At 25.8% G+C, this 12,821-nt stretch overlaps 1 protein-coding gene across 13 annotated transcripts in view; it reads right to left on the reverse strand.

Annotated features, from left to right (window-relative positions):
- Positions 1–2,267: 2,267 nt before the first annotated feature.
- Positions 2,268–12,821, reverse strand: part of LOC112689539 (TLD domain-containing protein 2) — a 130,461-nt gene continuing 119,907 nt past the window's right edge. For 8 of the 13 annotated variants that reach the window (XM_025563300.1, XM_025563294.1, XM_025563297.1 and 5 more), the window contains 5 exons: positions 12,664–12,753; positions 7,229–7,388; positions 3,663–3,784; positions 3,394–3,563; positions 3,023–3,158 (listed from right to left, as the gene is read on the reverse strand). In XM_025563300.1, the coding sequence (XP_025419085.1) occupies positions 3,023–3,158; positions 3,394–3,563; positions 3,663–3,784; positions 7,229–7,388; positions 12,664–12,753 (678 nt within the window). Of the gene's footprint in view, positions 3,159–3,393; positions 3,564–3,662; positions 3,785–7,228; positions 7,389–7,450; positions 7,592–10,278; positions 10,482–12,663; positions 12,754–12,821 lie in introns of those variants that run through there. The other 5 variants (XM_025563296.1, XM_025563299.1, XM_025563295.1 and 2 more) reach the window with 4 other exon arrangements.

Below are 12,821 nucleotides of genomic sequence, written 5' to 3' on the forward strand. Positions count from 1 at the left end.
AAGAAAATTCAATTAAAGATTTTAAGAATTTTCAAAACCATCTGACAATATCATTTTTGGTGATATTTGGTTTTTTTTTTTTTTAATTAGTTGCCATTAATCATTGTTTTATATTTTCATAGGAGTTTAAGAAATTTCCTAATACTCAACATCACAAAAAAAATAAATCAACTTTAATAATAAATTATCTTAAAGAGAAAAACAAATAACAATATTTTATATTTTTATCATATTCTACTTTGAATTAATCTTGAAATAAGATAGAAAAAAAGAAATGAGCGCGAATAATAGATATTTATTCCGCGGTTTCAGCAGTGGTTCCAAATCATAATCGACATTTTTTGAGTCATACCATTAGTGTTCTAGGGGTACGATATGTAAAAACAATAAACGTAATATCGGGGAAAGTTGGAAAAGCAGTCTAAAAGAAAATTCTTGGGAATATAAATTTTCCCAGGAACATTTCCTACCGGGACATCTCTAAAACGGCGCCGTCATTGGCGATAGACAATCGATAAGATTTGATAAAACGTATTCGGCGGATCGCTTTGTGTTAGGTATATATATAAATAAATTATTGAAACACGTACGAGGAACACGTGATAATCTGTGCGGTGGATAACGATTTGAATAACAATTACTTGATAATATCACTGTGCTGTGTAGATGTCATTGGGAGCGAGGAAGTACATAGGTTGAACTCGAATAATTAATATTATAATACATACGGATAGCAGGGGTGCCATTTGGGGGGAGCAGGGTGTGCATTCGCACACCCTGATTTTTTCTCATTTTCAATTATTGGCTTAGGTGTCACTGATACATGGCCTTCATTTTCCAATCTTTAATGTTTCGCATGCGTCGTAGCTGATCAGTAATCACTGCTAATCATAAATGTTGGCTTGGTGGTGGAAAAAAATTGGCCTCTTTAATTGCTTGCACCCCCTTAAAAAAAACTAAAATGGCGCCCCTAGCGGATAGTATCAGAATAATCAGGATCACGATACACACGGTACGGAAACTAGAAGTTGTTCGAAATTTTGTTTTACATCAACGGGTGTATATATTTTCGAATAGGAACAATTGTAAAGCAATTTTCTACTTAGTTCCCGGAGTAGAGTTTTTTTTTAGTAAATTTCAATAAAATAACAAATTTGTCAAAGAGCTTTTCGAGTAAACTTTCCTTAGCTATTTATTATCTGTACATCGATGAAAATATTCAAGATTTTCGATCCAGTAGATATATATTTCTCGGGATCTTCGAAATGTGACGAAATTGATTATGTATTCACAGTTCACTTGACGGTTAGCATTTTTCTATTTTATCTTCAGGGCATCCTACATTTACATACCACTGTTGTATTATACAACACAGATCTTCACTTAAAACTGTTCATCAAACTTGATAATATTGTTCATCTAATATTATCATCTACTTAAATGTAAAAGAATAACTGAATTTAACACCGAACACAATAATAAGGGTACACTATGCAGCACCAGATAGATAATACTATAATTATATTTCTGATCGATGAATTTAATGATCTATATAACTTTGAGAATTATAAAATCAACAGCAGAGTCGTTTTGGAACAGGTAAACAATATACAAATGTTGAATAATAAAGAACAACTTCAACGTTACATTAATTTTATTTTTCAAGTCAAAATCGAAATAAATCACTTGCGTAACAGTAACAATTATAATATAATGTTTATAAATAATACCGTCTAAAATACTTTTGAAAATAAAATAATAATAATAATAATAATAATAAACATAATCATAAAAAGAACAAACACAAAGGGCTTTTCTAAGGCTTTTCATAACTGGTACGCGCAGTAATAATTACAAACATCTGATCGCCCACAACTGCTTATAAAATTATAATATACAATGCTATCAATAAAAAAAAAAAAAAAAAAAAAAACAAAACATTTATCTACAATGAAAAATAACGATATTAGATTAGTTTTATGAGTTATCATTATTTATCAAATATAATTTACGATGCATTTCTAAATATAATCTTTATATTTGTTTAATTCACATCCTCACTCAAATGCTTTAATAATTGCTTTCCACTTAATCACTACAGAATTGACTTTGCTAGAGGTACAGTATAATAATTATAGTCATTATAACATCTATTTTCCTTAAATTAAAATAGTTTTTTTTTACGACGCTCTAGCATATTTTTTTAGTTAATACTACATTAGGCCAATGCAAGACTTATCACAATTATATTATTAATATGTATATAATTTATATTTTGACGTTTTTTTTTTAATTTTTTAATACATGTAGTAATATAAATTTTTTAATAATCTAAGGACTACAGCGCCCAGCTACCAAATCAGTGTTGCCACAACATAATAATAATATAACACAAAACAAAAATTAAGAAATTCAGACAAAAGTGGGACAGGAAAATTGAGTTTTTGTGATTGTCTAATGGTAGATAAATAGGGGTGGAATGATTATTTTTTATTAAAGAAGATTTATTTTATAGGTTTGTAAAGTGCTTATGCGTTCCATGACTAGTGGTCCCTGGATATAAGACAGAATTATTTTTTATATTAAATATTACAAAATATATTTTTAAAAAACATACAGTGCTGCCGCATGATTGTTTCAAGGGTTTGGATTTAGACTGGCAACACCAATGACACTTTAGCTCACTGAGACTAGACAATTACTAATATTACAATATAATAATACATTTTCATTACACATGTATATAAAAAAAAAAAAACTAAGTAACTACACTTCCATATAATATTGAGCTAAAATGTGGTGTAAATTCTCTTTCTAACTATATTTTTTAAAATGTAATATTAGAGACGTATATACAAACAGGTACAATAGAGGTGGGGAACAGATGAGGGATTTTTGGTGCGGTTGAAGATGAAATAAATTATTTGTTATTGTTACGAAAACTTAACAAAAAAATAATTTAGCACCTAGAAAAAAAAAATGTGTATGTGAAAATTGTGTTCGTAAATGGTTTATATTTGGTTTAAAGGAACGCCCAGCATTCAAGGATTTTGACAACGAAATCTTGTTCATTGACTAAAGGTTCGTTGCCGTAGGTGTTACATGCTTCAGTGCGGCCTTGGTTCAAGTCACCATCGAGCCATAAGCCAAATTTGCCACTAAAAATATAAATACAATTTTAATAACCTAATTGATAAATGCTACGTTTACTAGATAAATTTAAAAAAGCAATAAATCGAAGTAAGTCGTAATTTTATACGGGAATATATTTAGTCTGGTAAGAAAAAAACGGGATAATGTCAAAAAGGGGTTCAAGTAAATGTGGGTTTCAAACTTGTGTTGCGCAATATGTTCATCGTAGTAATCAATAATTGCAATTTAATATGCACTTACTCTCCTGCTCCGATCGATAAACTCTCATTGTTGCCTTTTATGAAGTACATGTTATCGCCAGTCCAGTTGTACACCTGAAAGTCGGGACAAAACGTAAACAACAGAGATTCGCCGGTACCGTAAAAATGATCGCTCATCTTCAAGGCGCACGATGTTAACGCACCGAATACCTGAAACGGATTAACGATTACAATTGAGCATATCAAAGTCAATAGTCAATCATAATAAAATCAAAAACGAAGTTGGCCAGACAACATTTGCATACTCACATTATTCTGTGTATCTTGAATGACTAGAAGAATGGGACTTTCGACTTTGCTCATCTTGCGGTACATAGAGTTCAGTGAGAAACCGTGCTGCAGGGTGCTGAAAATCAGGGTCCACATGTATCCTGCAATGAAATATAAAACGTTAATATACATGGGCGTTCACGATTTATATAAACAAATCAATATCGTATATATTTGGGCAGGCCTATTTAGTTCAGTGCAGTTAGGGGCATACAGATGAAATTTGACCTAGCATACGAGAAATACATTTTTGGATTTTCTATCTATAAAAGTCCAAATATATTTTCATGGTACAATGAAATGAACACATCACCATGGCTTATGATACATATCTGATGTATTTTAAGAGGACATCGTCGCATCATTCGTAATTAAATTGTCAAAAACTGTTTTATGCGAGATAACTTTTCTAGCACTTTAATCATATTAGTTTCTAAAATTTTACATCGTATAAGGAACAACTTTATCCGTGTCATAACGTTTGTGTAATGTACAATATAAATAATTGCCCAGCGCCTCCCCAAATAATTGCTTGCACATCCCTAGTGAGGCGCGACTCACTGTTTGGAAACCACGGTTCTAGAATATAGACGATATTTTTATATTAGTTGCACCGTGATAGATATGCAAACGGCTATATAATTATTATAATTCAGCAAGTACGAAGTAGTTAAATTGTTATGTTGCTGAGTTATATACTACATACACAAATATTAAATAATGCTAAGTTATTTTTATTGCTAGCCCTAAATTTATAAAAAAACATTTATTGTTGTAAAAAAAAAAAAAAAAAAAATAGCAGTAATTATATCCGTATATTTATTATTAATGAAATTCCTTAAAAATGAACTTGTTGCAGGATAAAAAAATAAAGCCTAACCAGTCCAATTACAATTGGACATGCTAAGGTCTAGTCGGCCTACCCTGTAAACAAGCTACTGAATTACACATATCATTAAGTAAAAATTAAAGATTAAATTGTATTATCCATAAAGATGATATTTCATTTTATAGCCGTGACACGATTCAACACTGCATAAAAGTTTCATTTAGGAAGTATGTACGCTGCTGCTTTGACGACCAGAACTCTTGTCACACGAGTTGTTATTGTTATTATTATTATTATTATTATTATTTTTTTTTTATCAAAGAGCTACAATTAAAGCGAACCAACGGATCCACAAAGAACAGGAAACTGTCCATTACTAACGACCGTCTGCTGATGGTACATAACAATAATTACGTCACAATTGGATCTTATTAAAAAAAGGAGAAACGTGTACATACATTTTTATTTTTTAATAATCTATCTCTATTGAGTACACAACTATATGTATTCTGGCATACACATCATATAGCCAACCCTACTAAGTTTGATAATAACACCTTGCACGCTTATTATAACTCACGGTTTGTCGTTTGTTTACTCCGTTTAATTGTTTTGCGCAGTGTGTAAACTTTAACGCAGTACGTTTATATGTTATAAATATATATATAACATACATCATATGACACTATAATAACTTTTGATAAACAGAAAAGTAATGCCAATACAACAATATATAGATACGCTACATAAACGGTGATTATACTATATATTATTGAATCTGTACTAAATACAAATTAATCAAATACAAAATGTTAGTGTAAACATATTATAAATAATTAAAATTAACTAGATTATACAAAAACAAAATTAAATCTGTATGGAAAAAAATATATCAGAAATTTAAAAATTAAATTGTAATTTTTGTTTGTCTTTCTCAAATAATCAGAAAACATAAAATACTTAAATACATTTTAAATTATTGAAATTATTAAATTAAATGAAAGAAACTTAAAAATGTGGCAAGTATTCCGCAGCTAAATTATACCTACTACATTGAAATATAGTAAAATTCTTTCAATGTCATTATTAGCAATATATTAGTTATATACATTGAAACTGAGGTAAACTCAATGTGTATGCATTCATAGATAACATTAAGTATAATTGGTTTTTGTAACAATATATATTTTACACTTTTTATACTTACAAATATTTACTATAAAAATTAATCTAATAGTGAATCATGTTGCACCAACAATATAATACATGCTGATGACTATAATGTAATAGTACTTTTTTAGAGTGTTATAATGAATATTAATAAAATTAATTTGTTTAACAATGCATTTATATTATGGATCAAATATTAAAGAATAGTAGGATACGAAAATATGTTTATTCATAATGTTTTATATTAAATTTAAGACTATATAAACTTTCAAAAGATAAATAAGAAAATATTCTTTTTATTTTTAATATGATAATAAAAACAACAACTACATTTTGGAAAACATCCAAAAAGCAACAGATGTGTTCATAATAAATACATTTGAATGTTGATAAACTAAGATTTAAATAGATTGTTGAAAGGACCGTAAATTGTATTATAAAAATAAGCAAACCATAATTATTATCAGATTGTATATATAGTATAATTTATTAGCTATGAGTAGTTAAATTATAAATTAAAAGGTTTAAATATCCGATAACAATTCTGAATTTAAATGAAAAAACAAGATTAAAATATAATTCAATTAATTCTATGAAAATAAAATGCATACCTATACAGTATACCATGTGCAGTGGTGTAACTAGGAATTTTTACGCCCGGCGAAAATGTTAAAATTACTCCCTATCATAGACCAATAATCAAATACTCTTCTTGAGAATTGTTTTCTAATAATTAATATAAAATCATACTTATTGAGTTTTAACCTAATATTAGTATTTAACAAAGTTAAACATATAAATTAGTTGTTAATAATTACAAAAATTATACGCTATAAAATGTTACATCTGGGGATGAATCCCCGTCTTTCACCCACTAGTTCTACCCCTGAACATGTGGTATATACAATTTATTTACATAATTTAAGTAATTTAATACTTGTGCAAATTTATTTTTAGGAATAATTGCTAAATACCGACAATGTTTAATAAAATATAAAAAGTTAATAATTAAAATAACATATTAAGGAGTTCGAGATCTGTTAATAACTAGAGTAAATACTTTATTTAACAGTAAATGGTGTGCTAAATAACTATTAATTTAAGGTAAATATACAGCAGATTAATGTCTTGACTGATGGAAATAAGGAAATAATAAATTATTAGCATTAAGATTATGGATAATTAAAAATAAATAGACCAATAATGAAGTGTTTAAAATAATATCACCATTAACAATAATTGTTTACGGGATTTATATTTGGTTTTAATTTCAAGTTATTCAACTAAAGCCATATTCTATTTATCATTATAAACGATAATGGTTTGCCATTGGTAAAATATAACAAATGCAACAATAAAATCTAGATTAGTTTAGATAAACCATAACCATTGTTTTTTCAATTTCTCATGAAATCTACTTTATTTCAAAATACACTTTTTGGTAGAGCTGACTAAGCACTTCTAAACATTGAGTTCTTCTAGTTATCAAACAATTGCATTATACTATCTGCATAATTATTTGAATGGAAAATGGAAAACAAATTACCTTCAGCTCTGGCCGGTAAATGTCTACTCAACTGTTTTCTGTGTTCTTCGGTCAAAATCTCAGTAATGCCATGCAAGTCGGGAATATAAGAATCAAAATCTAATGAATTTACGCTATTTGCGTAGAAGGCTCGGCGAAGTTCATCACTCATAGACAGCACCTAAAAATTTAAAAAATCACAAGTTAGAATAGGCAATTCCAGGCATCATCTTACTTAATTACTAAATTGGAGTAATGCTGCATTTTTAGTTTATGGACAAATTATTAATAACACAATTAGTGCAATTACTAGGTAATAATTATAATAGTGCTTCATCATAATACAAGTACATTCTAGACATGCTATTAACCTACGGAACCTACGTCGCACTGCCGAAGAGCTGCAATTGCCACATAATAGTAATATCGATACTAGTTTTTGATTGGATAAAAAGTAAAAAATATGTTGGCATGCGTTTAAAAAAAATGGAAATATATTTTTTCACTACTTTGCCGAACAAAATTTTGTTTACAAATGTGTAGTATATATAATTCAAGTGCGTAAATAAGTATATAACAATAATACATTTTGTATAATTATATTTCCGTTCTAGGTAAAATATATAGATAAGTCATACAATATACAACTAATAAACACCATAAAAAATGAATTTTAATAATTATTTATAGGATAACCAGAAGTATAAGGCAAGCAAAAATTAAATATATATAGTGTAAATCGTGTTAAAAATTAGTTAATTTTATCCTTATTAATTTTTTATGTCATTTAATTTTTTTAATATTCATGAATGTTCGAATAAAAACTTAAATAAAAATACAGTACTTAATAGAAAATAAAATCATGCAGACCTATAAGTTAAGTATTTCATATAATATACTCAAAACTTTACACGAGAATTACCTATCTAAAGATCTTTACGTTCTATAGATTATTTTATTCTGTAGTGCGAAACACGGTGAATCATCAAAACAAAAATGTAAATACTTAAATATATATTTTAATAATTTTTTTTTTTAGACAAATAAGTATAACAAGAGTAATTCATTTTAGTTTAGTATTAGTTTAGTATTTAAAATCACAGATTTTTCTATATATTATTTAAAACGTCCATTAGTAACACTACATTTTTATTAAAATAAATAGTTTATAACCTTGAACGATCATCAAATATAACTACTTAAATTATTTATTTGAAATAGGTACTTCATAACTATTTTGTGTTACTGTTAGTACTAAAGTAGTTTATGAAAAATAAGTTTATTATAAATTGTTTGATTAAATTGCTATGTACAAAATTATAATTAAATTGTATCATTATTTTAATTATTTGTTTACTAATTCGTATACAACATTTTATTTGTATTAATATTAAGTCTAATGGTTTGTTTAATGATGATTATATTTCAACTTATTTTCCAGTCCGTTTAACCTTGAAAGAGTATTAGTGAATCATTATTATTTTAACAATACATCTATGAATACATTATCCATTATCTATGGATGAAAATAATATATTTAAGTTATTTTTTATTTAAATATTAAAACATTTACACTTACAGAATAAGTAAATATTAAATTTTTGAATTAATTACTTAATTTTCATAAATCTTTCATGTTGAATTACGACAAATTCTCTAAACTGTTATTAATATAGCATGATCATAAACTAAACTATTACTAATTGTATATAATTTAACTACTATATAACTTTAACTACTATTAGCAACTAAAAATAATTTTCTTGAAATAAATCGAATCAAAATACCCATTTGGACTATCATCAGACATTAACGTAAAATATTTTATTTTAAAATTGATTTGATCAAAATACATTTTAAATTAATAATAGCCATTCATCAAAAGGTTAAACCGAATAATATACATTACATATTATTATTATCATACTATCCAAGAATTTTTTAAATTTTCTAATAAACACGAAATGAAAAATTAATACAGTCTACGATACGAGAATAGAAATACTATTTTTGAATAATGGCTATAATTCATACAATTTATTGCAGTAATACACGCAGTTTGATGCATGTAATATGATAATTTAACATATAAAAGTGAAAACCAATTAATAAAAGTTAAAACAATTATGTGTGGAAATAGGTGTTTTTTATAACGCACTCAAATATTTCATAGATCCGAAAATAAGAAAAACTATTTAATATATTTTTTAAATATTTATTTATATTAATGATTACGATGATATAAAACTATTCAAATATTATTATTTATTTTCTAAAATAAAAGTAATTGATAATCATTATAAACCAGGAATCTAATATTTGCTAACGGATGTTCTTCGAATGGTAGCTAGTGTCTATTAGATAATATCAAATTAATGTACCAAAACGATAAATAGAAATCAGATTAATTTTGAATAATGATTTTACGAAATAAATCATTGATACTAAATAAGTTTTATAGATTAAATTATAAATTCTGAAATTTCATAATATTTTGGTAAAAACATGAGAATTCAAATTAAATCATGATTGTTGGGTCAAAAAGCCTACATTATAAAGTATAATTAGAATAAAATCAAAAAAGCTTTGTACTCTTGATGAAATTCTCTTTCAAGTCTTAAACAATATATTTATCCCAAAGTTTGGAGATAATATGAGTATAACAATAACAATAACAAATATTATTTAGACTTAAAAATAATATATCTCATAAATATACAGTACTAAACAAAGTATTAACAGATTAAAATCATTATTAAATATTGTTTAAACGAAAATATATTTTTTATGAAAATAGGTTTCAGATAATATATTTAACGTAATAATTATTAATAATTTCATTATAAACTCATTAATTTGTTAGTTTAAGATCGACTATCTATCCATTCGTTTTTCATAAGTAATTTAAATTTTACGTAGTAAGTACTTTATTTTATACGGTCAATAACTAGTACACGTCAGATGATAAAATTATAACTCATAATAAAAAATAATATTTAGTAAAATGATGTTTTTTTTATATTTAATCAAATATAAATTTAAATATTAAGCTAATAGTTTTATCAATTTACTTTGCGTTTATTTAAAAATTGTTGGGCTTTTCTCACAAAAACTTTAGTTGACGTCAATTTTGTTTTTGACGACTTCCCAAAACTAGTCATGTCCTTTAATGTTGAAGTAAAAATTTAATCGTCTTATAAAACATACCGCACCACATTGAAAACACTATTAAACTCAAATTAAAATTTGTATATGAGATATTAATAATAATACATTTATGAATAAATCAAACAAAAATAATCGCTTCAAATTATTGATTTTATTGATAACATAAAAATCATAACATTTAAAACAAGTATAAAACGCTATACGACGCGATTACGTTTAACTAGTTAACTAATTGATTTTATTAAAAACATAAAATCAAAACATTTAAAACAAGAATAAAACGCTATACGACGCGATTACGTTTAACTAGTAACTACTGATTGGGAAATTTACATGCGCTAGTCACCGTGGCTGCAGCTGATCGTGAGCCAGTCAATTTTAGAAAGTTCCCTTCTACCAACCTCTATTGTTTGTATGTCTTACTCATCATATCTTTTAATATTAATAAAACGTTTTTATTAAGCTTCATAAACCAATTAGGCTTTTATTTTTTAGCTAATAAAACATTTATATATAAAAATAATTATTTTTTCGTCTCATAAATTAGATAGTATGAGTTTGGTTAAATACAAAATTTAAAAATAATACTATATATATATATTAATAATTATAAAGTATAAGTTTCATAAACATTAAGTAAACAATAATACAACTATATTAATTTAAGAAAAATAAATAATTTTATAATATTTACAGTCAGTAGCATACATTCAATCTTGATCAGGGGGAGAGTGTTAACAAAAATAATCGTTATCTTTTTTTTTTGGTACATAGATAAATAACTGATATAAATAGATATTATTTTATACAACTTTTTTAACAATTTACAGTTTACTTTTACATTACAGTAATTTAGTAATTATTGGAATATAAAAATAGCATAGCTAACAACTTTTCAAACACCTATCAATATAATTATTTGATTATTATAATATTTGTATAGTTGTATATTTTAATTTCAAAGCATAACATTGAAACTACGAATATATTACACGTCATTAATAATATCACAATTTTTTTTTTTGGCCCTGGGGGGGTTTTGAATCAGGACCCCCCATATGTACGCTACTGTATACAGTTGATTTTAAATGTCTTAGAAGTATATTGGTTAAACTGTAATAATGGTTGTCAAAAATTTTTATATTTCTTTATTTTATTTTTTTGTAATTAATTGTAATTCTGAGCCAAAAGTTTTATACCTTCTAATACAACATATGAAATTAATAAATGTACCTTCTAATTCATGTTTAAGACCCAATACATTGTTTTAATTACATACTGTATTTTTAAAAAACAAGTAAAAAGAGAAAATAAATAAAAATTGATATCAAGTAGCAATCGTTTTTAACAACATTTAAGGTATGAGTTACTCATTGTCAGTGTAACAATATGATATCTACTTTAGAAAGTGTATGCCTACAAAATTCCTAAGAATTAAAGAAAACTTTCATAGAAATAATATAATAAAACTGATTTTAATTAGTTTCTTGAGATTCAAAAAATAATTCAATTTTTGAACTTCAATAACATAAAACAATAGTTTTCAAATGCTTTTAATGACAAAGACCTATGAAATCTTTAGAAAATAAAATTAATAAAGTAATAACATTCTTATAGAAAAAATGTATGATTATTGAATCTTTTTTTTTAGAATGTTCAAGGTTACAGAACGGCTTACAAAAAAAATAATTTTTAAAAGTACAAAATCTGTTATACAGTTTTAATATAAGTTTTATTATGTAAAAGAATTTATTATAATGAAATTAATGGTTGTACCATATTGGTCAAATCATTTCAAAAACCATAATAATATAGAGAAATAATACTAGCTCAACTAAAATTAATTTGGAAAACAATAAATATTGATTAAATATTGCTAGTTGATAAACATCTATCCAAATGATTTAAACAATGAAAGCAATGAATTTGCCTATATTAAGCACTAAACTATGATAAAGCCTTAATCTAATTATCTTGAATATTTTTAAACTAAAAAATACATTAAAGCTTAAATTTAAAAGCACCAAACATAAGAAGTAATCTAAAAATATAATAATTTTTAAATTATGTGCTAAATATTAATGGTGCAAAATTGCCATTAATGGCTTGACACACAATTCAGTCTTGTGAAATAATATGCTTGCTAAAAATCATAGTTAATGCAATGATTTAAAATGGTCAGTTTTCTAAAGATAAATTTAGGGAAATCGTCCATTTACATTATCACTATATCAGACTAAATAGCAAAAGATTTTTGAATTGGTCTCTGTTAATAATTAACAGTGTACCTCATTGTTTGCTTGCGAATCTGACGATCCGAATTGATCGGCCTGAGTCTTCAGCATTGAGTACAATTTTGAATATGGCGCTTTTAACACCTTTTAGACAAATATCAAGTTAAAATAGGGGATACTATACTATTTGATTTGACTTCATACATAAGTAA

Source organism: Sipha flava, unplaced genomic scaffold (genome assembly GCF_003268045.1).
Source record: "Sipha flava isolate LNK unplaced genomic scaffold, YSA_version1 44_pilon_pilon, whole genome shotgun sequence".
Lineage (NCBI taxonomy): Eukaryota > Metazoa > Arthropoda > Insecta > Hemiptera > Aphididae > Sipha > Sipha flava.